The 27,115-nt window shown below is 46.2% G+C and overlaps 1 protein-coding gene across 1 annotated transcript in view; it reads right to left on the reverse strand.

The window, feature by feature from the left end:
- Positions 1-27,115, reverse strand: part of LOC142249827 (stabilin-1-like) — a 281,112-nt gene that overhangs the window by 117,814 nt on the left and 136,183 nt on the right. The window contains exons 30-36 of the mRNA XM_075321739.1: positions 23,346-23,541; positions 20,678-20,773; positions 17,171-17,216; positions 13,830-13,909; positions 10,746-10,871; positions 8,609-8,682; positions 3,752-3,826 (exon numbers count right to left, since the gene is read on the reverse strand). Of these exons, the coding sequence (XP_075177854.1) occupies positions 3,752-3,826; positions 8,609-8,682; positions 10,746-10,871; positions 13,830-13,909; positions 17,171-17,216; positions 20,678-20,773; positions 23,346-23,541 (693 nt within the window). The remainder of the gene's footprint in view (positions 1-3,751; positions 3,827-8,608; positions 8,683-10,745; positions 10,872-13,829; positions 13,910-17,170; positions 17,217-20,677; positions 20,774-23,345; positions 23,542-27,115) is intronic.

Below are 27,115 nucleotides of genomic sequence, written 5' to 3' on the forward strand. Positions count from 1 at the left end.
AAGCTGTCTTGCAGGCTCAGGGTGTATCAATATCAGCGTGAACTATCCATCCACATTTGAATGACATTAAACGCTATGGAGGAGACCCAGGAGGACCCCACTGCTGACACAGACATAAAAAGTTAGTCTGTAGTTTGCCAAAATGTATGTGAGTAACCAAAATCCTTCTGGAAAAGTATTTTGTAGACAGATAAGATCAAGATAGCGTTATTTGGTAAACCACATCATTCTACTGTTTACTGAAAACAGAATGAGGCCTACAAAGAAAAGAACACAGTACCTACAGTCAAATAAAGTAGAGGTTCAAAGATGTTTGGGGTTGTTTTGTTGACTTTGACACTGGGTGTCTCAAATGTGTGCAAGGCATCATAAAATCTGAAGATTACCAAAGGATTTTGGGTCACAGTGTAGTGCCCAGTGTTAGAAAGCTGGGTTTCTGCCCTAGGTCATGCGTCTTCCAACAGGACAATGACCCCAAACATATTTCAAGAAGCCCCCAGAAATGGATCGAAAAAAAGCACTGGAGAGATGTGAAGTGGCAGCAATGAGTCCGGATCTAAATCCCATTGACACCTGTGGAGAGATCTTAAAATTGATGTTTGGAGAACACGCCTTCAAATATGAGAGACCTGGAGCAGTTTGCAAAAGAAGAGTCCAAAATTCCAGGTGAGTGAGGTAAGAAGCTTGATAATGGTTATAGGAAGTGATTGATTGCAGAATCTGCATAACTAATTATATGCTAAATAGTTGTAAGTTAGATTTATGTATGAGATAGCCAAGATGATTGTCAATAAAATGAAGGTAGTCACAAGTTCAAAGATGTAGTGTATGGTGAGATACGGAGCTAGAAAGTAAAAAAAAAAAAAAAGTTACAAACATTGTTACCCTTTTGCTTGTCAGTGTAATTCAAAGGGTGTACAACCAAATATAAAATTGAGGGTGCCAATAATTTTGGTCCGGCCCATTTTTGGAGTTTTGTGTGAAATTATGTCCAATTTATGCTTTTTTTCTGTGTTTTTTTTTGTGTTGTTCCAATAGACACAAAGGAAATAAACATGTGTATAACAAAATGTGTAATTGCAAAAATTTTTTCGAAGAGATGCTTCATTTTCTGGAACAATTTCAAGGGTGTCAACACTTTCAGCCGTGAACGCTGCGAAGACACCATCACATGTTTCTCAACGCTGGCAGAAAACTAGCCAGGTCTTTCACTGGGAAGGAACAACAACGGGAAGGGCAGTCTCCAGTCAAGGAGACCACCTATGCTAAACATGGTATCCATCCACAGACCGCTGTTTCGGGGTATTTACCACTCATCAGTGTGGAGTAGGAAACTGGCTAGTGGGAGCAATGCCTAGTAGAAGACTACATAGGTAAGGATGGTTGACCTCGGGGAGATCAACATCCAACACTGCGGAGACACCATCATGTGTTTCTCAACGCAGTGACACCAGAACAAGGCCCCCTGGGAAAACATGCAAAACAAGAACGCCGCGGAGACACCATCACATGTTTCTCAACGCTGGCAGGAAACTAGCCAGGTCTTTCACCGGGAAGGAACAACCACGGGAAGGGCAGTCTCCAAGTCAAGGAGACCACCTATGCCAAACATGGTATCCATCCACAGACAGCTGTTTCGGGATATTTGCCCCTCATCAGTGTGGAGTAGGGGGCCTTGTTCTGGTGTCACTGTGTTGAGAAACACGTGATGGTGTCTCCGCGGTGTTGGAGGTTGATCTCCCCGAGGTCAACCATCCTTACCTATGTAGTCTTCTACTAGGCATTGCTCCCACTAGCCAGTTTCCTACTCCACACTACCTATGCAACACTTTCAACCGTGACTGTAAACTCTGCATCAAAATCTACGTGAAGATCTCCCACAAACTGCCTTTGATTCCCACCTTTGAGACAAATGTTCCTACTGCAAATTTGAAAACCGGATTCTGCCCGAAAACAGAAGTCAAACGTGGATTAACCACATGGAATAGGATTAATCCAGAAGCGGACCTAAGGCTGTTCATAATGTGCAGCAAATGGTCAGTCTTTGATTTCTGTCTGGGATTTCTGCAGTGTGTTGTGCCTCATATTTCAATGAAAAAAATACATAAAAAACAATCACAAGTTCATCATTCACATAACCACTGCAGCCAATTAGCATTCATATGCTGCGCATGCAAGCATCAGCGCTGAGGACAGTGATTGACTGCAGCAGTAACATAAATGAGAGATTAAGTCATCACCACTGGGAAGTGAAGATGTGAATATTGCTTAATTTCTTACCTTAATATATTTCTTCTTTCAGCTCATTTTTTTTTTTTAAATCCCCAATTTCATTTTTAACCTGAAGTCTAATATTTTTAGAGAACCGCTGTTAGGATGAATGTCTATATAAAGACTTCCCAGAAGAAAAAACTATTATAAATATTAAAAAAAAGTTAAAGAGTCCCATAACACTATAAGCATAGGAAAAAAGTATTATAATAATACTTCACCGCTCTACTTTCCTGCTACTGCAACCCCTTCTGGTCTTCATCGCAGCTCCTTCCAGACATTTCTTTGCTCCGACACCATGTGTAGCATCATCTTCCTGCATCTTCTCTCTGCACTGGGACTTCCATTGCCAAGTAGGCCTTTGACGCTACAACATTTCATTTTTTACCCAAGAACCTGAAGCGACGTTGTGACGTCAGAGGTCTACTCGGCACTAGAAGAGGAAAGTAGCTGGAAGAGGACATTGTAGATAGTGTTGAAGGAAAAATAAAGGCCTGAGAGAGTTACGCGCAAACCTGGATGGGGCGTTGCTGCAGGAGGCCCAGTGAAGTCAAGGTGAATAGTAACTTTTTCTACACTAGTGTCACAGGTGTGTTACGCTTGACAGACAGTCCTGTGATGTCTGGCTGTAGAAGGTCGCAGCGTTTGGCTACAGAAATTGCTCCCTGATTTTCACTTTTTCCCTGCTTGGGGTAATCGCTTTCTCTTTAGGACCCTGCAGATTTCCTCACCATTCACCTGTTAATCATCAGCACTTTCCTTTGTTTCTTTAAATACTCTCATTCCCACTAACTCTTTGCTGGCGATAGGTTTAAAAAACTCTTTACAGCTCTTGAGTGCAAGCAGTCAGCTTATATTCATCTGGAGAAACTTTGCTGCTGTTGCAGTTCCTCTCCCTGAGTCATCTGGAGATAAGTTATTTGTATACTTTCCCCTGTGTGTATTCCCTGTGTGTTCTTTAGTATTTTGTGGGGTTGACTAAGCGCTCATCCCATCTGCTCCCTACCTAGGGCCCAGTTAAGGGTTAGCCAGGGTCAGGTATCCAGCTCGGTGCATAACTGCAGAACCTATCTAGGGTGGTGAGGGAAGCCAGGCACCAGCGGTAGGTTTTGTCAGGGGTCACCATCTCCCCCTTCCGTAGACACAGGGTTTCCCTTGCCTTTCACCGTCCACTTGGTACTTCCCAGTACCTAGTGTGACAACTACATTTATTATGCTCTAGGGATCTCCAACCTTTTTTTTTATTATTTTTTATTATTTACAATAATTACTTCCAGGAAGTCTGTACATGGATTTACATCACAACAGTGGTGGCCGCTATTTTTCTGAATTCGAACAAAGAAAAATCACCAAATTTTGGTAGTGACTGAGGAAAATCCTACTTTTTTTTTTTGTGAAATATGAGGCAAACTTAATTAGCTTTTAACCAATTTGATCACCTCTAGGGATAAGTAATAAATCTTGTAAGTGAATATCAAACCTCTCTGCAAATGTCGATTTCTGTACAAAATATCCTGCCATCTCCTTTGTACCATGGAAGACAATTGCAATCAGCCTGCCAAGAAAGGAAGAAGCAAAATCCCGGTATATAAAATATGTCTGTAAATATACATACGGTATGTGGAAAAATACAACCAGACATATATATTGAGAAACTAGCCCGGGTGGGGGGATCCGAATGCAACCGGCCGCGGCGGCCGGCCACCAGCACCTTGGTTAAGAGACTCGTGTGGTTTATTCACTGTGAGTAATCGAACATCTCTTTGCTGTCACTATACCCTGCACTAAGACACTGGGTTCCGGGGCAACCATCCCTACCCACGGAGGGGTTAACATCTAGCTGCCGTAACATCACCTCCGGGTGCCCACAACAGCAGCGATGGTGTCCCACCTCACCACACACCGTGGGTGGCGTCACGAACTTAATACGGCCCAGCCCGTACATCTACGTCCCCTTTTATTCGGCGTGTCCGTGAGACCCCCGGGTCCAGCGACTCTCGAGCCACCACCCCAGGAGGCCCGGAGCCAAGCAGCGGCGGCTGCTGGCACGGGGGCGGCACATCTCTTTCCCGGTCTGTCTCTTTCCCGGTCTGTCTCTTTCCAGGTCTGTCTCTTTCCAGGTCTGTCTCTTTGCCCGTCTGACTCTTTGCCCGTCTGACTCTTTGCCCGTCTGACTCTTTGCCCGTCTGACTCTTTGCCCGTATGACTCTTTGGGCATTTGTCTCTTTGCCCGGCTGCCTCTTTTCCCGGCTGCCTCTTTGCCCGGCTGTCTCTTTCCAGGGCTGTCTCTTTCCAGGGCTGTCTCTTTCCAGGGCTGTCTCTTTGCCCGGCTGCCTCTTTGCCCGGCTGCCTCTTTGCCCGGCTGCCTCTTTGCCCGGCTGTCTCTTTGCCCGGCTGTCTCTTTCCAGGGCTGTCTCTTTGCCCGTCTGTCTCTTTGCCCGGCTGACTCTTTCCAGGGCTGTCTCTTTCCAGGGCTGTCTCTTTCCAGGGCTGTCTCTTTCCCCATTTGTCTCTTTCCAGGGCTGTCTCTTTCCAGGGCTGTCTCTTTCCAGGGCTGTCTCTCTCCAGGGCTGTCTCTCTCCAGGGCTGTCTCTCTCCAGGTCTGTCTCTCTACAGGTCTGTCTCTTTCCAGGTCTGTCTCTCTACAGGTCTGTCTCTCTCCAGGGCTGTCTCTCTCCAGGGCTGTCTCTCTCCAGGGCTGTCTCTCTCCAGGGCTGTCTCTCTACAGGTCTGTCTCTTTCCCCATCTGTCTCTCTCCAGGTCTGTCTCTCTCCAGGTCTGTCTCTCTCCAGGTCTGTCTCTCTACAGGTCTGTCTCTCTACAGGTCTGTCTCTCTACAGGTCTGTCTCTCTACAGGTCTATCTCTTTCCCCATCTGTCTCTTTCCAGGTCTGTCTCTTTCCCGGTCTGTCTCTTTCCAGGGCTGTCTCTTTGCCCGGCTGTCCCTTTCCAGGGCTGTCTCTTTGCCCATCTGTCTCTTTGCCCGGCTGACTCTTTCCAGGGCTGTCTCTTTCCAGGGCTGTCTCTTTCCAGGGCTGTCTCTTTCCAGGGCTGTCTCTTTCCAGGGCTGTCTCTCTCCAGGGCTGTCTCTTTCCAGGACTGTCTCTCTCCAGGGCTGTCTCTCTCCAGGGCTGTCTCTCTCCAGGGCTGTCTCTCTACAGGTCTGTCTCTCTCCAGGTCTATCTCTTTCCCCATCTGTCTCTTTCCAGGTCTGTCTCTCTACAGGTCTGTCTCTCTACAGGGCTGTCTCTCTCCAGGGCTGTCTCTCTCCAGGGCTGTCTCTCTCCAGGGCTGTCTCTCTACAGGGCTGTCTCTCTACAGGTCTGTCTCTTTCCCCATCTGTCTCTCTCCAGGTCTGTCTCTCTCCAGGTCTGTCTCTCTCCAGGGCTGTCTCTCTCCAGGGCTGTCTCTCTCCAGGGCTGTCTCTCTCCAGGGCTGTACCTCTCCAGGGCTGTACCTCTCCAGGGCTGTACCTCTCCAGGGCTGTACCTCTCCAGGGATGTCTCTCTCCAGGGCTGTCTCTCTCCAGGGCTGTCTCTCTACAGGTCTATCTCTTTCCCCATCTGTCTCTCTCCAGGTCTGTCTCTCTCCAGGTCTGTCTCTCTCCAGGTCTGTCTCTCTCCAGGTCTGTCTCTCTCCAGGTCTGTCTCTCTCCAGGTCTGTCTCTCTACAGGTCTGTCTCTTTCCCGCTCTGTCTCTTTCCAGGTCTATCTCTTTCCCCATCTGTCTCTCTCCAGGTCTGTCTCTCTCCAGGTCTGTCTCTCTCCAGGTCTGTCTCTCTCCAGGTCTGTCTCTCTACAGGTCTGTCTCTCTACAGGTCTGTCTCTCTCCTGCTCTGCCTCTTTCCAGGTCTATCTCTTTCCCCATCTGTCTCTTTCCAGGTCTATCTCTTTCCCCATCTGTCTCTTTCCAGGGCTGTCTCTTTCCAGGGCTGTCTCTCTACAGGTCTGTCTCTTTCCCGCTCTGTCTCTTTCCAGGTCTCTTTCCCCATCTGTCTCTTTCCAGGTCTGTCTCTTTCCAGGTCTGTCTCTCTCCAGGTCTGTCTCTCTCCAGGTCTGTCTCTCTCCAGGTCTGTCTCTCTCCAGGGCTGTCTCTCTCCAGGGCTGTCTCTTTGGGCATCTGTCTCTTTGCTCAGCTGTCTCTTTCCCCGTCTGTCTCTGTTTGTCTTTTTCTGTCTGTCTCTATCAGTTTCACACCGACATCTTTTTACCTCACACAAACTTGTTATACTAACATTTTATTTTGTTCCTATAGCAACCACTGACAGTTGCTATTTATAGCCTGCAGCTCCCACCTCCATTCAGTTTAATGGCTGCAGGATTTTTGTAGAATAACTGGAAAGCGCATAGTTAAATTTACCAGCACAAACATAGTCTATGACGCTCCCTGAGTCACATGGGGTGTCTGTGCAAAATATCGTGATTGTAAATGCGACGGTGCGGATGCCTTTAGCGGACACACACGCACACACACACATACACTGAGCTTTATATATTAGATAAAACCCTTGCTACATATGAAATTCCTTAAGCACATTGAGGAGACATAGAAAGAATCTCTTCCCACCAGCATAGTAACATTAATCTAATATATAAAGCTGAGTGTATGTGTGGTATATGTGTGTATGCGTGCGTGTGTGTGTGTATGTGTTTGTGTGCATGTATGTGTGCGTGTGTATGTATGTGCGTATGCGTGTGTATGTATGTGTGTGTATGTATGTATGTGTGGTATATGTATGTATGTGTGTATGCGTGCGTGTGTGTGTGTATGTGCGTAAGTATGTGCGCGTGTGTAAGTATGTGCGTATGCGTGTGTATGTATGTATGTGTGTATGTGTGTGTCTGTGTGTGTGTGTATGTGTGTGTGTATATGTATGGGTGCGTATGTATGGGTGCGTATGTATGGGTGCGTATGTATGGGTGCGTATGTATGGGTGCGTATGTATGGGTGCGTATGTATGGGTGCGTATGTATGGGTATGGGTGTGGGTGTGGGTATGTGTGTGTATGTCGGCTAAAGGAATCCGCACCGTCACATTTACAATCACAAAATTTTGCACAGACGCCTCATTTGACTCGTCAGACCGTTTGGAGGGGAAAATTTAACCTGCTTTGCTTACATTAAAGTCAATGGAGGTGGGAGCCACAGGTTAGGCTAAGTTCACACTTCAGTTGTTTTGCATCAGTCACAATCCGTAGCCTTGAGGAATTAAGGAATCCTGCAAAATATTTTGCAGGAATCCAGTATTTCCCCATAGACTTCTATTAGTGACGGATTGCGACTGATGACCCTGCGTTGCATCCGCTGCGTCGCGGTCCGTCGTTTTTGACTGACCGCCGAGCGGGGAGCAACGCAGAATGTAACTTTTTTCGGGCCGTCAAAATTAACGCGCCGCACAGGAATCCGTCGCCATCCGTCAAGCTTGTAATGTATGTCTATGGTGCTGGATTCCGTCGTAATCCGTCTTACAACGGAATCCAGCGCAGGATTCCGTCATGCTCTACTGAGCATGCCCAGCATGTTTGGCACGCCCACTGGGCTGTCCCAAACACAGACGGATCATGACTGATCCGTCAAAAAACGGACGAACAGTGGATGTAACGGACGCAACTGATCCGTTTTTTCACAGGATTCCTGTGAAAGGAATCCTGTGAAAAACACATCAGTTGCATCAGTTGACATCTAAAAAACAACTGATCCGTTGCTGACGGACCTGACGGATTGAAAACAACTGAAGTGTGAACTTAGCCTTAATTGATCACATTTTTTCTTTTCCTTTGGTCATGTTTGTGCAGCGATTCATCTCAGGTCCATAATATTTGCATGTCAATTTAATAACATATAGAATTACATTTGATGATCATCATGCAATGGATTTGGCTGCTGATATTGTTATTGAGGTCATTAATAGGAGCTGTGAGTGGTTGCTATAGGCAACAAAGGACAGTCTTAGTATAAGAAGCTTATGTGTGAGGTAATATGATTTTGGTGGAGAGACAGAGAGAGACAGAGAAAAAGAGCGAAAGAGACAGAGGCAGACAGGAGAGAGACAGCCAGAGAGAAGGAGACAGAGAGAGAAACAGAGACAGATAGAGAAAGACAGAGAGAGATGGATAGAGATAGAGAGACAGACTTTGATACTGTTAAATCCCCAGAATAATTGTTCTTAATGATAAAGTTCCTTTATGAGACACTAACTTTATCAGTATAATAAAAATACAGTATTCATCAAAAAACAATGTTGGCCTAAATAAAAAAAAAAATAATCATACAATAAATTAATATCTCCACCGCACACTTAGATCATAATTATTGGCAATTTTAAGGATGGATAATTACCTTGTTTGGCCCAGTTTTAATACATTCTGCACGGATATGACAGCCACCATTATATTTCAGACATGCATCAATCTCTGCATTAGAATGGAGGAAAAAAGGGAAAATATTTGTTACTAAAAAAACAACAGATATTCTTCGTGCTCTCCTATCTAGTAGTGTCGGACAATAAAGCCAACGCCATTGTAGTTCACTTCTACATCACAAGCTCAACCCATCAATTCCAACTCTGAAGACTCAAAAATGAGGCGTTTACTGCTCGAGATCATACAAGATTCTGGTACATTGCAGGCTACAAATTTTGTGCTTGATTTTTCTTTTGGTTTCTAAGCGTACCATGACTCCCCTCTCATCTCTTCTTCCCACCATCGCATCCAAGATTTCTCCCGTGCCTCCCCCATACTCTGGAATGCTCTGCCACAACACATCAGACTCTCGCCTACCTTGACAAGCTTCAAAAGTAACCTGCAGACCCAGCTCTTCCGACAAGCCTACAACCTGCCGTAACCCTCAGTCTGATACAGCGCCGCACAATCAGCTCTACCCTCACCTACTGTATCCTCACCTATCCCTTGTAGACTGTGAGCCCTCGCGGGCAGGGACCTCTCCCCTCCTGTACCTGTCTGTGTCTTCTATTGTTTATGATTATTGTACTTGTCCCTATTATGTACACCCCTTTCACATGTAAAGCGCCATGGAATTGATGGCGCTATAATAATAAATAATAATAATTATAATAACCAGACATTCGATGCCTACTGGCTCCTGACCTGCAGACACAATACTCTTGAGAGCACTTGGGCCCTCCAGTAGCCTCTCCAGTATAACATATGTTGCTACCGTGTTTCCCCTAAAATAAGCCCCAGCAGGAATTTTTGGAGTAAAGGGGACTTTACACGCTGCGACATCGCTAATGCGGAGTCGTTGGGGTCACGGAATTTGTGACGCACATCCGGCCGCATTAGCGATGTTGCTGCGTGTGAAAAATCGGTCATCGGTGACATCGGGGTCCATTCTCGATTATCGTTACTGCAGCAGTAACGACGTAGTTCGTCGCTCCTGCGGCAGCACACATCGCTATGTGTGACGCCGCAGGAACGAGGAAGCTCTCCTTACCTGCCTCCCGGCCGCTATGAGGAAGGAAGGAGGTGGGCGGGATGTTACGTCCCGCTCATCTCCGCCCCTCCGCTTCTATTGGGCGGCCGCTCAGTGACGTCGCTGTGACGCTGCACGGACCGCCCCATTAGAAAGGAGGCGGTTCGCCGGTCACAGCGACGTCGCCGGGCAGGTAAGTATGTGTGTCGGGTCTGGGCGATGTGCGTCACGGGCAGCGATTTGCCCGTGTCGCGCAACAGATGGGGGCGGGTACCCACACTAGCGATATCGGGACCGATATCGCAGTGTGTAAAGTAGCCTTAAGGCTTAAATATAGGCCATACCCCGAAAAAAAAACCCACTTGCGATTTAATAATCAAGTGTTCATGCAGCTAAAAAACTCAAAGAATTCTGCAGGACAATTTGTTATAGAAAGCAGACACGCCTGAGAAGAGAGAAGAAAGAAGACAGAAGACCCCGCAATCAAATCATATTCACCAGACCCCAAATGGGACGACCTGCGGTGGAACACGCACACACACGGTGATACCGTATTGCTTCGGGGTCCTGGAACACAGTGGACACATCAAGGTATTCCACCGCTGGTCCTCACGCTCCACTGCACTGCATCTCAGGTCACCTGGCCAGCTTGAAGCAATACAGTATTACCGGATATTGTGTGTGTGTGTGTGTGTGTGTGTGTGTGTAATCTTATGTGTGTGAGTGCCGGCAGAGGAGACCATTGTGGAGTACACCTGCTGGGCGGCAACGCAGACGTCAGGGGTCTGGCAAGTATGATTCTTCTGCGAGGGTTCTGCCTTTTTTGAGGGATAAACTTACCCTCAACCCATGTTTCCCCGGAAATAAGCCCTACCCCCCCAAAAAAAATAAGCCCTAACGCATTTTTCGAGGCAAAAAATAATATAAGACAGTGTTTGATTTTCGAGGAAACGCGGGTTACAATGGTGTACCATGTGTCATACATATTTACATAGTGCTACCACTAATGTTGCCAAGAAGAAGAATCCGAATCTCTGACTCTCACCAAGACAGATGACCCCATCTCCATTGTAGCCATCAATACATGTACAGCGCGCCAGTCCCAAGGGAGTTCTAGCGCAGCTTGCGTACTCGGAGCATCCACCATTGTTCACGGTACAGGGATTGACTTCTGAAATCACAAGAAAAACATCATGCCATTGGTGTGGTCTTTAATTTCATTAAAAAAATGGATTTATTTCCAATTTTAGTCCAGATTTTCCCATTCTGGTCCAAACAAACCAAACTCTCAACTTAACATCTTCGGAGTTTAACCCTGCTCTTCTTTTTTTGCGAGTTTGTTCATTAATAGTTGTTTATTTTTACAAATTTGTGGTAACACTAACGCGATCAACAACTACTTTTTGAACAAATTTTTATTAAATAGTAAAATTTACTCTCCTTTCACAAACATAAAAAAAAATTAACAGGGGGACAGCATAGTGCAACCCCTTTCACCCCTCCCCCCAAGTTTGGGGTCTCCCAGACAATTTTGTCTTTTCCATGATAAATCATACTTTTATTTATCACATGAGTTGCATAATGAATAGAGAATATAGTCCAGACATTGACGAGGTTAGAAATAATGATTTTTACTTAAAATAATAATTTTCTCCTTTGGACTTTGCTTTCGGCACACAATGCTCCTTTGCAGCAATTCCAGTTTTGCAGAGCTTTGGCATTCTAGCTGTTAATTTGCGGAGTTAATCTGGAGATATTTCGCCCCATGCTTCCCCCCTCCCACAAGTTGGATTGGCTTGATGGGCACTTTTTGCACCATATGATCACGCTGCTCCTACAACAGCTCAATAGGGTTGAGCTCTGGTGACTGGGCTGCCACTCCATTACAGATAGAATACCAGCTGCCTGCTTCACCCTAAATAGTTAATGCATAATTTGGAGGTGTTCTTTGGGTCATTGTCCTGTTGTAGGATGAAATTGTCTCTAATCAAGCACTGTCCACAGGGTATGGCATGGCATTGCAAAATGGAGTGATGGCCTTCCTTATTCAAAATCCCTTTTACCTTGTACAAATCTCCCACTTTACCAGCACCAAAACAACCCCAGACCATCACATTACCTCCACCATGCCTGACAGATGGTGTTAGGCATCTCTTCCAGCATCTTTTTCAGTAGTTCTGCATTTCACAAAATGTTCTTCTGTGTGATGCAAACATCTCAAACTTCGATTCGTCTGTTTATAACACTTTTTTCCAATCTTCCTCTGTCCAATGTCTGTGTTCTTTTGCCCATATTAATATTTTCCTTTTATTAGCCAGTTTCAGATATGGCTTTTTCATTGCCTCTCTGCCCTGATGGCCAGCATCCCGGAGTCACCTCTTCACTTTAGGTTGACACTGGCATTTTGCGGGTACTATTTAAAGAAGCAGCCAGTTGAGGACCTGTGAGGCGTCGATTCCTCACACTAGAGGCTCTAATGTACTTGTCTTGTTGCTCAGTTGTGCAGCGCAGCCTCCCACTTCTCTCTCTACTCTGGTTAGAGCCTGTTTGTGCTCTCCTCTGAAGGAAGTAGTACACACTGTTGTAGGAAATCTTCAGTTTCTTGGCAATTTCTCGCATGGAATATCTTTAATTTCTAAGAACAAGAATAGACTGTCGAGTTTCACATGAAAGTTCTCTTTTTCTGGTTATTTTGAGAGTTTAATGGAATCAACAAATGTAATGCTCCAGATTCTCAACTAGCTCAAAGGAAGGTCAGTTTTATAGCTTCTTTAATCAGCAAAACTGTTTTCAGCTGTGCTAACATACTTGCACAAGGGTTTTCAAGGGATTTCTAAACATCCATTAGCCTTCTAACAGTTAGCAAATTCAATGTACCATTAGAACACTGGAGTGGTGGTTGTTGGAAATGTGCCTCTATACACCTATGTAGATATTGCATTCAAAACCAGACATTTGCAGCTAGAATATTCATTTACCACATTAACAATGTATAGAGTGTTTTTTTCTGTTAATTTAATGTTAGCTTAATTGAAAAGATATGCGCTTTTCTTTAAAAAAATAAGGAAATATCTAAGTGACCCTAAACCTTTGAACTGTAGTGTATGAAAAAAGTAAAAAAAAACAAAAACTATTTACAGTATTAGGACCCTTAGTAATCACTTCACACTGATCATACATCTAGTAGGTGAATCTATATATGCAAAGAAGAAGATGTGTGTCCTGAAGGATCATAAGTTATGAAAACTGCCTCACAGTCAGATTGTTCTAGTTGTCCATAGTAACCAATCAGAGCTGAGCTTTCACGTTGTCTATAGCTGCACTCTGGTTGTTACAGCCAACTAGAACGATCTTACTGTGAGGCAGTTCTCATAAATGATTCCCCAGTTCCTTCTGCACTGGTTGTTGACAGCCATTAACATACCTGTGCAATGTGATCATACCTATGCAATGAGATCATGCCTGTGCAATGTGATCATACCTGTGCAATGTGATCATACCTGTGCAATGTGATCATACCTGTGCAATGTGATCCTACCTGTGCAATGAGATCCTACCTGTGCAATGAGATCCTACCTGTGCAATGTGGTCATACCTGTGCAATGTGGTCATACCTGTGCAATGAGATCATACCTGTGCAATGAGATCCTTCCTGTGCATTGTGGTCATACCTGTGCAATAAGATCATATCTGTGCAATGAGATCATATGTGTGCAATGAGATCATACGTGTGCAATGAGATCATACGTGTGCAATGAGATCATACGTGTGCAATGAGATCATACGTGTGCAATGAGATCATACCTGTGCAATGTGATCATATCTGTGCATTGTGATCATATCTGTGCATTGTGATCATATCTGTGCATTGTGATCATACCTGTGCAATGAGATCATACGTGTGCAATGTGATCATACCTGTGCAATGTGATCATATCTGCGCAATGTGATCATACCTATGCAATGTGATCATACCTGTGCAATGTGATCATACCTGTATCATTGAGAACATACTTGTGCAATATAAACACACCTGTGTAATGTGATTATACCTGTGCAATGTGATTATACCTGTATCATTGAGAACATACCTGTGCACTATAAACACACCTGTGCAATGTGAACATACCTGTACAATGTGTCCCATTTCCTGCAAAACCAGCAAGGCACGAACAGTGTGCAGTTGAGTTTGTACCATTTGTAATGCAGCTGGTAAGAAAAAAAAGATAGTTCCTCAAATCTTGGAGCAATGATGTGATCACTTGTGACAGTGATTAATGATCAGCAGAATGATTCTAGAGAAGCCCTGTAGCTCTATACTGTAGGGATCTACATATAGTATAAACATTTGGCATTTGCTTGTAAAGTGATATAGCTCTATCTACAAAGATTACAATATTATCCCTTTCCAGCCTAGGCCAATTTATATTTTTGGTGCTTTCATTTTTATCTCCCCTTCTAAGAACAATAGCTTTTGTTGAGACTCGTAAACCTTTCTATCTTTCTATTGATGGACCTGTGTGAGGACTTGTTTTTTGCATAGAAAGCGGACTTTTATTTATACTGATTTGTAGTTCATACTAAAATTTGTACCTCTTTTTTTATTGCATTTTATTAGGGAGGTGATGTAACTGAAGAACGGAAATTCTGGAGTTTTGATTTGTTTTACAGCATTCAGGTTAATTTTATATTTGATAGATCAGACTTTCACAAACTTTGGAACTAAAATTTATTTATTTATAACTAGCTGTAGTACCCGGCGTTGCCCGGGATAGTAACGGTCTCTCTGTCTCTGTATGTGTGTCGCTGTCTGTCTGTCTCTCTGTCTGTCTCTTTCCTTGTCTGTCTGTGTCTATGTTTCGGTCTGTCTGTTTCTCTCTCTCTCTCTGTATTTGTTTCAGTCTATCTGTCTCCATCTCTGTGTCTGTCTCTTTGCCCGGCTGTCTCTTTCCAGGGCTGTCTCTTTGCCCGTCTGTCTCTTTGCCCGTCTGTCTCTTTGCCCGTCTGTCTCTTTGCCCGTCTGTCTCTTTGCCCGTCTGTCTCTTTCCAGGGCTGTCTCTTTCCAGGGCTGTCTCTTTTCAGGGCTGTCTCTTTTCAGGGCTGTCTCTGTCTCTTTCCCCGTCTGTCTCTTTCTGCATCTGTCTCTGTCTGTGCCTCTGTCTGTCTGTTTGTCTCTTTTTGTCTCTCTATCCGTCTCACCACCGACATCTTATTATCTTACACATAAGCTTCTTATACTAACAGTTTATTTTGTTCCTATAGCAACCAGTGGCAGTTGCTATTAATAACCTATAGCTCCCACCTCCATTCAGTTTAACGGAGGCAGGATTTTTGAAGAGTAACTGTAAAGCGCGGGGTTAAATTTTCCCACCCAAACATAGTCTATGACGTTCCCTGAGTCACACGGGGCGTCTGTGAATAATTTAGTGATTGTAAATGCGACGGTGCGGATTCCTTTAGCGGACATACATACATACACACACACACACACACACACACACTAACATATATATATACACACACACACACACATATACACACATACACTCAGCTTTATATATTAGATAAGGTAGCGAATATTTAGATTTTTAAAAACTATTTTTATTTATTTGTTGCTTGTTTATATTAGGGGATTATAACTTGCAATTGTTTCATTGCTTGTTCTAAATAATGCAATACTAAAATATTTCATTATGTATAGAAAATTCTGTTCTCCTATAAAACCCAGCTTTCATGGGAGGACTATGATGGCAACAGGGGGGGCTATCAGGAGGCCTCCAAATGTCATGATAACCCATCGATACCCCGTGATTATGTTACAGGGGGCCGATGTAAGCCAGAGCGTGTGTGCATCTGCAATCACATTGTCACTGCTGTTTATCTTCATTATGAGGCTAGTGACAGATTCTGGACTTGAGAATCTTTTCGACTCTTAACTCTCAATACTAAATGTGTTTCCTTTAGTTTGGCAGTCGTAGGGTTAATGTCAGTATTGCGTAGAACCACGACAAATAGAATACCGAGGTATGATAGTAGAAAAACCAGAGACAATACCTCTAAAAATCTAAACTTTAATGAATCAATATTAAAACAGACACAAAGTGTCTCTCTCCAGGCAACATATAGGACATACAACAGTGGCACCTAAGTGGCTCCCTAAGAGGGAGAGCTGAGGGTGCCAGCTTGTCTTAGTTGGTCCTTTTGGCTCTGTCCTAACAATTACATCTGTCCCTCTGACTGGAGATTTCAGTCCAGTCAGGAACCAACCTTTTTAACTCTATTGTGTGTTTTTGTGGTTCGTCTTTACACTTACTCACCCGGTCTTCTTGGTGGTGGACATATGTTAGTGAGCAATAGGGACAGCGAGGGTCAGCCACCTGGAACGGGGGGTGTCCTACAATTTACAGCACCCTCCGTTGTTAGGAAGGGTAAGCAGAGGTTGTGATTTAGTATCTACAGTTATTCCCTGGCAACCTGTCTATCGCTAATTTTCCTCACGCTAACCTATTTCCATCTAACATTCACTGGCACTGTTGTATGTCCTATATGTTGTCTGGAGAGAGACACTTTGTGTCTGTTTTAATATTGATTCATTAAAGTTTTGATTTTTAGAGGTATTGTCTCTGTGGTTTTTCTTTAATGTCTGTATTCCCTGCCAGGAATCAGCCTCATTACCAGCTCAGATGTTTCCGGTTTGGGACCACTCCCAGTCCCTTTATATACCCTCTGCTACCAGCAGAGGGTGTCGGTTATTCTCTTTTCCATTCGGATAGTGGTCCTGGAGCTGCTGAAACCCCCAGTTGAAGTTGCTGTGGTGGCTGCAGTCTTGGGGCTGACTGCAGCAGGCTGTTGTTGTGTTCCCCCTATCTGACTTCCTTCCCTGGTGTTGTTTTAGTGTAGCGGTGGGGCTAGTGTCCATCACCTGCCCACTCCCTAGCCAGGACTATTCTAGGGTCTCTCAGGGCTCCAGGTTCCTGTCCGGCGACAGATGAGGAACCTGTATAGGGACTAACTAGGAGTGGAGGTAAGTGGAGGAGGTGTCCATCTTCCCTCTCACTAGTCCTAGGGGCCTCAGTTGTTAAAATGTCACTGGTGTACCCCTTGTTTGTCATGGTGTTACCCTTGTCGTTGTTTGATTTGGCTCATGCTGAACTCTCCCTTGGTCCACGCCGTGGCACACATCAATTAAATGCAGCTCTCTGTGACTGAGCGTGGCATTTAAATAATTAAACATCAACTATTGGAGCTAGATTTTAGTGCCAGCAGGTGTCGGCTGTGTAACACAGTCGGCCTCTCCTGGCTATGGTGCAGGCTCAGTTTCTGAGCCTGATACATATATGTGGCCCTGATTTAGGACTGGACTGGTGTTGCCTGCTGATCCACATGAGCTGACCACTCTCCTCTCCATGCCCTGCATACACTAATAACACCTACTTTCCGGTACCAGTACCCTAATCATCATTTACTTACTTGGCATAAATGCTGCAGGTGCCATTGCACAAATCTGTTTTGAGATCTAAAAAAATAAAGAATTAATTTCAAAGTATAAAATTTCAACTCAGTAACAACGAGTGCATAAAATACAGATATATATAACTGCAGAAAAAAACTATTCACTAATATACTCCTAACGTCAGAACGTCTCCCTTTAAAGGGGTTTTCCCACAAACAACGTTCATTTTAAGGTTAATTTAAATTAATAGATCTAAGGCTCTGTGCGCACTAGGCCGTATTTACTCGCGGATTTACCCGCGGTTTTGCTGCGGAAATTTCTTGAGAAATGTTTGAAATCTTTCTGCAGACATTTCCCAGCAAAACCTATGGGGAAAAAAAATAGCTGTGCGCACGCTGCGTTTTTTTCTCAAGAAAATTCTTTGAGAAAATTTCTTGAGAAAATGTGAAAATGTGCATGTCACTTCTTTTCTGCAGGTACCCCTGGTATTTCACTCCATTCACTGTAATATAATCGCGAAATACCGGGGGTATACCGCAGGTAGCAAATGATGTGCGGTATACCCCCGCTATAGCCGCGATTTACCTGCGGTAATGCTCATCGCTGCCTGCGGTTTTGCAGGGAGTGATGTCATTATGCCAGGAAGAGGAAGCGGAGCAGAGTAAACACAGACGTCACACTCCCTGGACGCTGCACAGAAGCACTTCCGTGCGACCTCCAGGTGCCCGTGCAGTCTGTGTCCCGCTCCGGCCCCGCGGCTGCCTGCCCTGCAGTGTCAGTGTCTGCATGCAGTATCAGCAGCTTGTCACGCTGCAGCGCAGGCAGACACTGACACACAGCAGTGCGTGCAGCCGTGGGGATGACGGGCGCTGCTGTCAGGAGGTGAGAGGAGATCATTACCTGCTGTGACGATCTCCTGCCTCCTGACGTCACCGCTGTCACTGCCGTCTCGTCACGGGCTCTCGCGATACTGCTGAGAACGCGGCGGGCATAGAAGGCAGTGACAGCACTGATGGCAGGACTGCAGGAGATCATCACAGCAGGTAATGATCTCATCTATCCTGCCATCAGGCAGCGCTCGTCATCCCCTGCAGTGACCTGGGCTGACCTATTGATGTTAGCTCAGGTCACTGCATTGCTCTCCCAGCCAATGGGGAACATTCTGTTCTTCACTTACTGGGACAGTGACTATGGTATGGATCGTCGTGGGACCCCCCCCCTTATTGGATTACGCCGGACCCGGATTTGATTGTTCTTGTCAATAAATTGGTGACAGAGGGAATGTGGGGAGTGTTTTTTCAAATAAAACTTTTTTTGTTGTCTATTTTTTATTTCGTACTGACTGGGTTGGTGATGTCAGGTATCTGATAGACGCGTGACATCACTAACCCCAGGGCTTGATGCCAGGTGACATTACACATCTGGCATCAACCCCATATATTACCCCGTTTGCCACCGCACCAGGGCAATGGGATGAGTTGGGCGAAGTGCCAGGATTGGCACGTCTAATGGATGTGCCACTTCTGGGGCGGCAGCGGCCTGCTATTTTTAGGCTGGGGAGTGTCCAATAACAGTGGACCTCCCTAGTCTGAGAATATCAGACCCCAGCTGTCCGCTTTACCTTGGCTGGTGATCCAATATGGGGGGGACCCCACGTTTTTTGTTTTAAATTATTTATTTAATGTAAAATAACAGCGTGGGGTGCCCTCTGTTTTGGATTACCAGCCAAGGTGAAGCTGCCAGCTGTGGTCTGCAGGCTACAGCCGTCTGCTTTACCCTAGCTGGCTACAAAAGATGGGGGGACCTCACGTCATTTTTTTTTTAATTATTTATTTATTTTTTGGCTAAATACAAGGCTAGGCACCCTTTAGTGCCACATGAAAGTCACTAAAGGGTGCCAGCTTAGAATATGCAGGGGGTGGAACATTATATTGGTCTTTCTCATCTATCTATCTATCCATCTATCTATCTATCCCTCTATCTATTCATCTATCCTTCTTTCCCTCTATCCATTATCTGTCTGTCTATCGATTATCTATCTATTATCTATACTATTTATTGCAGTTTAGCATAAAAAAACCGCAGGGACCAACCTGCAAAAAAACCGCGGCAAAACCGCGGCAAAAACGCATGCGTTTTTCCCGCGGTTTGGGTGCATTTTTTTACCGAAGGTGCGGTACTCTTCAACTCCCAGAAGTTTCTCAAGAAATTTTCTTGAGAATAATCACTTTTCTAGTGCGCACATAGCCTTAGAAAAATAATAATTTCCACAATTGGATGTGTTTAAAAAAAATGTTCCTGTGCTGAGATAATCTTATATATGTTTCTCTACTGTGTAATGGCCGTGTCTGATCGTACAGGGACATGGTCTGATCATACCAGACCATGGTCAGATTATTATTCCAAGATCTATTGATTAAAATCAACTTTGAAATTGACTTTGTTTGTGGGAAAACCCCTTTAAGAGTAACTAATTATGGAGATTTTCTGGGGTATTTTTATTCAGGCGACACCCTGATGTACAAGCGTAACTTTACAAACCCAAGCATTTTGACACTACAGACTTTTTTTTAAGCTAGGTGGCACTATAGAATCCGTTATCTACCTCTGTGCATAGGATATTTGCATATATTATTTCCCAGGAAGCATTGCATGAAACTTTACTCCTTCACCCTCCATTTCATGAATCTTTATGCTTTAACCTCCCTCATTGAAAGCTTTTATTCCAACTAACCAATCTCTTACTTTGCACTGATGAGAGGCAACAACTCCCGAAACAGCTGCCTGCAAATGGAGCTTCTGGTATGGCCATATACCCTAAAGCGGCTTTGCACGTTGCAACATCGCACGTACGATGTCGGTGGGATCAAATCGAAAGTGACGCACATTCGGCGTCACTTTCGACATCGTTGTGTGTAAATTCTAGATGATACGATGAACAAGCGCAAAAGCGTCGTTATTGTATCATCGTTGCAGGCTCCGACTTTTCCATAATTATGCTGCCGCGACAGGTACGATGCTGTTCCTCGTTCCTGCGGCTGCACACATCGCTGTGTGTTACGCCGCAGGAGCGAGGAACTTCACCTTACCTGCCGCCGGCGGCTATACGGAAGGAAGGAGGTGGGCGGCATGTTTACATCCTGCTCATCTCCGCCCCTCCGCCGCTATTGGCTGCCTGCCGTGTGACGTCGCTATGACGCCGCACGACCCGCCCCCTTAGGGAGGAGGCGGGTCGCCAGCCAAAGCGCCGGTCGCAGGGTAGGTGAGTGCATTTGAAGCTGGCGTAGCGATAATTTTCGCTACGCCAGCTATCACAAGATATCGTACCTGCGACGGGGGCGGGGACTATCGCGTGCGACATCGCAGCATCGGCTTGCGATGTCGCAACGTGCAAAGCCCGCCTAAAACATGCTGCAAGGTTCTTAAAAGGGCTAAAACTGACTTATGGGATTGCTGCTTCCAATAGGTGGCGCTAGTGAGCCTATATGCTGTTTATATATCACAAAACCTTGCGCTATATTTACCGATTTCACAAGTATAACCGGTCCAGCCTTTATCACAGTGGCAGAATCCATCCCCGGTCAGTCCATCATTACATTTTCCATGAACACAATCACATTCTGTGGGTAAAACAAAATATATAAAACTTCTCGCACCAATTATCTTTTCTGCCATTTGTCAGTTTTCAAGAATTTAGCATGTGCCGCAGCTTATACGTCAAAAAAGTGGTGACAAGTTCCCTTTAAAGAGGGAAATTTTACACTGATGATCTGAATAATCTGAACTGAGCATTTCCAGTTGCCTGCTGCCACCGCAGGTAGCATCAAGAACAGCTGAGCAGCGGGGGTGTGGGGTGTTGGACCCCAGCTGACATCGACGACCGTCCTATCCTATGGAAGGCAGTCAATTTATAAGTAGTGGACAATCCCTTTAAGGGCCCACCATGGAATTTCAATTAGGCTAAAGTCTTGACTTGGACAGGGACATTGCAACACCTTGACTCTTATTTTTCAGCCATTTTGATAGGTAGAGTTACTTTTGTGCTTGGGATCAATGTCCTGTTGCATGACCTGGTTTTGGCCAAGGTTTAGCTTTGGATAGATGACTTCACATTTGACTCTAAAATATTTTGGTATACCAGAGGTGCCCAGCTCCTGTGACTGCGAAGCAAGCCCAAACAGTCTCCCCTCCACCACCAGGTCTGATATATTATGTATAGATCAGACGTTTTCTAATTGTACCATGATGAAGTTGAAAATTTACTATGCTGAGGCCTTTAGAGTCTGAACTGCAGCTCTTTAGTTTCTTTTATTAAATATGTATAGGATTACATGGTCTGACATTGAGGAAAATTTCCATAGCTCACTTCTGGGGAGATTGTTAACTGTCTTGAAAGTTTTCCACTTGTGAATAATCTTTCTCACTACAGAATAATAAACTCCAAATTGTTTGGAAATTTACTTAGAATCTCTTCCAGATTGAAAAACAGCAACACTAAAGGGGGCTTTACACGCTGCGATCTCGCTAGCGAGATCGCAAGCGATGGTACCCGCCCCCGTCGGTTGTGCGACACGGACATATCGCTGCCCGTGTCGCACAACCTCGCTTGCCCCCGTCACACGCACTTACCTGCCCTGCGACGTCGCTCTGGCCGGCGACCCGCCTCCTTCCTAAGGGGGCGGGTCGTGCGGCGTCACAGCGACGTCACACGGCAGGCGGCCAATAGAAGCGGAGGGGCGGAGATGAGCGGGACATAAACATCCCGCCCACCTCCTTCCTTCCGCATTGCCGGTGGAGGCAGGTAAGGAGATGTTCCTCGCTCCTGCGGTGTCACACACAGCGATGTGTGCTGCCGCAGGAACGAGGAACAACATCGCTAATGAGAGGTAAACGATTTTTTGTTTTAGGACAACCTCTCCGCAGCAAACGAGTTTGGCTGATTTTGCGATCGTTTTAGGACGCACATAACTGTTGCACGTTACGATATCGTTAATGACGCCGGATGTGCGTCACAAACAACGTGACCCCGACGATAAAACATTAACGATATCGTAGCGTGTAAAGCCCCCTTAACTTCTCTAAGATGTTTGCTGTTTGGCAGTGTGTTAACAAACACCTGAATGCTCCAGTCCAGCAAGCTGACAGAACTTCTGCTTTTACTTGCTGATGAGCATTTAATCAGAAGCAATTGTTTAGCAGCAGCACCTTCTTAATTCCAATAAAAGCAGTAAGGGTGTACTTCAATTTTCACACACTACTTCTGTGTTATTGTGCAGATGTTGTCGTTATCTAATTTTAAAGCCTTCTAAGGACTAGACTTTTTTATGACCTAATTTGTAAAACGATAAAATTCAAAGAGAGTTTGTTTAATCTTTTGCATGACTATACATTAGGAAAAGCTCCTGCTGGATATTTTAGGCTAAGTGTACAGACGCAGTGTTGTCACACTAGGTATGGGGGAGTACCAAACGAACAACAAAGGGGAAGGGAAACCCTGCATCTAGAGGGAGATGGTGAAGCCTGACCAAACCTACCGTTGGCCCATGGGGTCCCTCACCACCCTGGATAGGTTCTGCACCTATGCGCCGAGCCAGATACCTCACCCTAGGATGACACTAGAGCTGGGCCCTAGATAGGGAATGGGTAGGATGAGCTCCTCAATCCCACTAAACATTAAAGAAGACACAGAGAGCACACCCATGAAGAAATCACATGAACAACTTATATCCCGATGTCTCAGGAAGAAGTTCAGCAAAGAGCAGCAATGATCCTACTGATGAGTGCAAGCCACTTGCTTGCATCCAGAGCTCGTAAAGGAATTGAATATCACCAGCACAAGTCCAAGGAAAATGAGAGTATTTAAATCTAAGCGGGAAAACAGATGATTAACAGCTGAAGGGAAGGGGATCTCCATTGGATCCTAAAGGGAAAAAGGATGAAAACCCAGCAGAAGTGGTACCTAGTACACTGAATACTGACAGCAGAAATAATAGAAAGTCAGGGAACATTTTGAGCAGCTAAACGCTGTGACCTTCTATTGTCGGACACTACAGGATTGTCTATCACCCGTGACATGTGTGCACCTTGCCTAACCTAAACATTTCTGTTGTTTGGAACATGCTTGCAAGTAGCAACAAATCATCAATGCCATATGACATCATCCATACTTATGTTTTAGAAAAGTAACATCACCTGATTTACACTCTTTTCCATATCTTCCAGCTTCACATGTTTCACAAGCCGTTCCATGAAAACCTTCTTTGCATTTACATTCTCCACTTCCAGCAATATGATCTTGACACCATCCATTATTTGAACAGACGTTGTTCAGTCCACCTGGGCATACCAGACATTGGTGCCCATAAAACCCTTTACAACACTCAAGTTTCTGAGATAGAGGGAAAAAAAGCTTAAAAGGGAGCCTGTCAGGTCACCGGAGCACCTAGAACCATGAGCAGTTCTGGGTGCATGTCTATATTCCCTGCCTAACTGTCTTTGTATATATCATGTTTTTTCAAAAATAAGACACCGCCTTGTACTTTTTTTCCCTGAAAAAAGTGCTAGGGCTTATTTTAAAGGTAGGTTGTATTCTTGGGGAAACACGGTTGGGAGTAAGTTTACCCTCCCCAAAAACGCAGAACCCCCTTCCCAGTAGAATCATACTTGCCAGACCTCAGACGTCTGCGTGGCTCCCAGGTCCTCCTGGGATCCTTGGTTGGCGCTCCCAGCAGGTATGCTCTATATGGCCCTCCCCTGCTTCTGGGCGACACACTCACATACATGAGCTCGCACACACTCACTCACCACATACGGCAATACTGATTGCTTCCATCCAGCAGAGAAAGATAGTACGCAGTGCAGTGGAGCGTGAGGACCTGCAGTGGAATGCATGGAGGATTCGGCAGTGGAATGCATTGATGCGTTCCACCGCAGGTTCTCTATGCGTTCAACCGCACTGTGTCTCAGGATTGTCTGCCAGCCAGAAGCAATCGGTATCGCCAGATGTGGTGAGTGTGTCTGCGAGATCTGATGTGTGTGTGTCTGCCATCTGATGTTTGTATGGGTGTGCGATCTGATGTGTGTGGGTGCGCGATCTGATGTGTGTGGGTGCGCGATCTGATGTGTGTGGGTGCGCGATCTGATGTGTGTGGGTGTGTGATCTGATGTGTGTGGGTGTGCAATCTGGTGTGTGTGGGTGTGCGATCTGGTGTGTGTGTGTGTGCGATCTGGTGTGTGTGTGTGTCTGTGCGATCTGGTGTGTGTGTGTGTCTGTGCGATCTGGTGTGTGTGTGTGTGTGCGTGCATGATCTCATGTGTGTGCGCGCGATCTGATGTGCGTGAGTGTGCGATCTGATGTGAGTGCACGATCTGATGTGTGTGTCTGTGCGATCTGAAGTGTGTGGGTGCGCGATCTGAAGTGTGTGGGTGTGCGATCTGATGTGTGTGGGTGTGCGATCTGATGTGTGTGGGTGTGCGATCTGGTGTGTGTGGGTCTGCGATCTGGTGTGTGTGGGTGTGCGATCTGGTGTGTGTGTCTGTCCGATCTGGTGTGTGTGTCTGTCCGATCTGGTGTGTGTCTGTGCGCGCGATCTGATGTGTGTGCGCGCGATCTGATGTGTGTGCACGCGCGATCTGATGTGCGTGGGTGCGTGATCTGATGTGAGTGCACGATCTGATCTGTGTGTCTGTGCGATCTGAAGTGTGTGGGTGTGCAATCTGAAGTGTGTGGGTGTGCAATCTGAAGTGTGTGTCTGTGCGATCTGAAGTGTGTGGGTGTGCAATCTGAAGTGTGTGGGTGTGCGATCTCGTGTGTGTGGGTGTGCGATCTCGTGTGTGTGGGTGCGTGATCTGATGTGTGTGGGTGCGCGATCTGATGTGTGTGGGTGCGCGATCTGATGTGTGTGGGTGTGTGATCTGATGTGTGTGGGTGTGCAATCTGGTGTGTGTGGGTGTGCGATCTGGTGTGTGTGTGTGTGTGCGATCTGGTGTGTGTGTGTGTCTGTGCGATCTGGTGTGTGTGTGTGTCTGTGCGATCTGGTGTGTGTGTGTGTGTGCGTGCATGATCTCATGTGTGTGCGCGCGATCTGATGTGCGTGAGTGTGCGATCTGATGTGAGTGCACGATCTGATGTGTGTGTCTGTGCGATCTGAAGTGTGTGGGTGCGCGATCTGAAGTGTGTGGGTGTGCGATCTGATGTGTGTGGGTGTGCGATCTGATGTGTGTGGGTGTGCGATCTGGTGTGTGTGGGTCTGCGATCTGGTGTGTGTGGGTGTGCGATCTGGTGTGTGTGTCTGTCCGATCTGGTGTGTGTGTCTGTCCGATCTGGTGTGTGTCTGTGCGCGCGATCTGATGTGTGTGCGCGCGATCTGATGTGTGTGCACGCGCGATCTGATGTGCGTGGGTGCGTGATCTGATGTGAGTGCACGATCTGATCTGTGTGTCTGTGCGATCTGAAGTGTGTGGGTGTGCAATCTGAAGTGTGTGGGTGTGCAATCTGAAGTGTGTGTCTGTGCGATCTGAAGTGTGTGGGTGTGCAATCTGAAGTGTGTGGGTGTGCGATCTCGTGTGTGTGGGTGTGCGATCTCGTGTGTGTGGGTGTGTGTTCCACCGCAGGTCCTCCCGTTCGGTGTCTGGGGAGTATGATTGCAGGGTCTTCTGTCTTCTTTCTTTTGGAGGTGTCTGCTTTTTATAATGAAACGTCCTGCAGTATTCTTTAACTTTTTTTTAACTACAAGGACACTTCATTATGGAACTACAACGAGGGCTTATTTTTGGGGTAGGGCTTATATTTAAGCCTTAAACTGAAAATGCTTAAAATTCTTGCTAGGGCTAATTTTTCCAGCACCCATGACGGCACCACGAGAGAGGGGATCCGCCCTTCAAGGACAGGAAACCTCCAGGATAAAAAGGGGCGGTACCTCTCCCCGCATCAGTCCTTGAACAGGGAGCCCCCAGGAATTCCCAGGGATTCTGTTTGGTCCTATTGGGGCCGAAGATGGATGAACCAGCCCCAGCCGGCCGTTTCTTTTTGCAGCGGCACAGGTTCTGCTACGATCAGCCGAGGTGCTGTGGATACGCCGCAGCAGACCCATGGGGGTCCTGTCTGAGTGCGGAAACGCCCTCCCACCAGTAAAGACGGGCTGAGAAGGGGCGGCGAGGTACGGGATGGAGGAATGGCGGCATGGAGAGCAGGTGAGCAGCATTTACTTGCGGCGGCGTTCTTGCGGCTGCAGGCTTCGTGGCGCTTCCGGATTGCTGGGGGGGTGCCCATTGTAGTGCGCATGCACGGAGCGTCCCCTCCTATTGGGTGCCCTGTTCTGTGACGTCAGCTTCCCGGAAATCGATGGGAGGAGTTGCCAGCTCTTCTAAAAAATGAGCGGCAACCTTCTAGCCTGTGTATATGTGTGGCGCCCCTGAGGCTTCCGTCGCCACAGGTCATTGCACCCCACCAGCGGTGTGATGCCCCATTCTGGGAGAGGAAGAGAGTGAACTCCGGTCCCCTGGTAAATCCACACTACACCCATTGTTAGGTACATACTGGGACCAGGGAAAGTGGCAGGCAACCCTCCCATGCTGCATGCTGGGAGGGGCTGTAAGACCCATCCCTGCTCCCATAGGGAGGTAGCTTAGCAACTGGGGAGGTGGGAGGAGCCACCAGAGAGCAGATAGAGAAAGGAAGGTCAAGTTAGTTTGAGTTTACCTCAGGGAGTGAGAGAAGCAGCATGTAGCTGTGAAAGAGAAAGGAGGGAGGAGGAGGCCTGCTGGAGGCAGGCAAGGAGGAGAAAGAAAAGAAAGAAAAGAAAGAAAGAAAGAAGGAAGGAAAGAAAGCTCCAAGTCAGACAGGAGCAGAGGAACTGAAGGAGACGCTTCCTGGTGAAGACCCTGGGACCCAGAGGTCCAGGTGACACCACGTAGGAACAGCAGGAGTCGCAGGGCCGCGGGTAGTCCTGGAGGTACCACGA

Source organism: Anomaloglossus baeobatrachus, chromosome 8 (assembly GCF_048569485.1).
Source record: "Anomaloglossus baeobatrachus isolate aAnoBae1 chromosome 8, aAnoBae1.hap1, whole genome shotgun sequence".
Classification (NCBI taxonomy): domain Eukaryota; kingdom Metazoa; phylum Chordata; class Amphibia; order Anura; family Aromobatidae; genus Anomaloglossus; species Anomaloglossus baeobatrachus.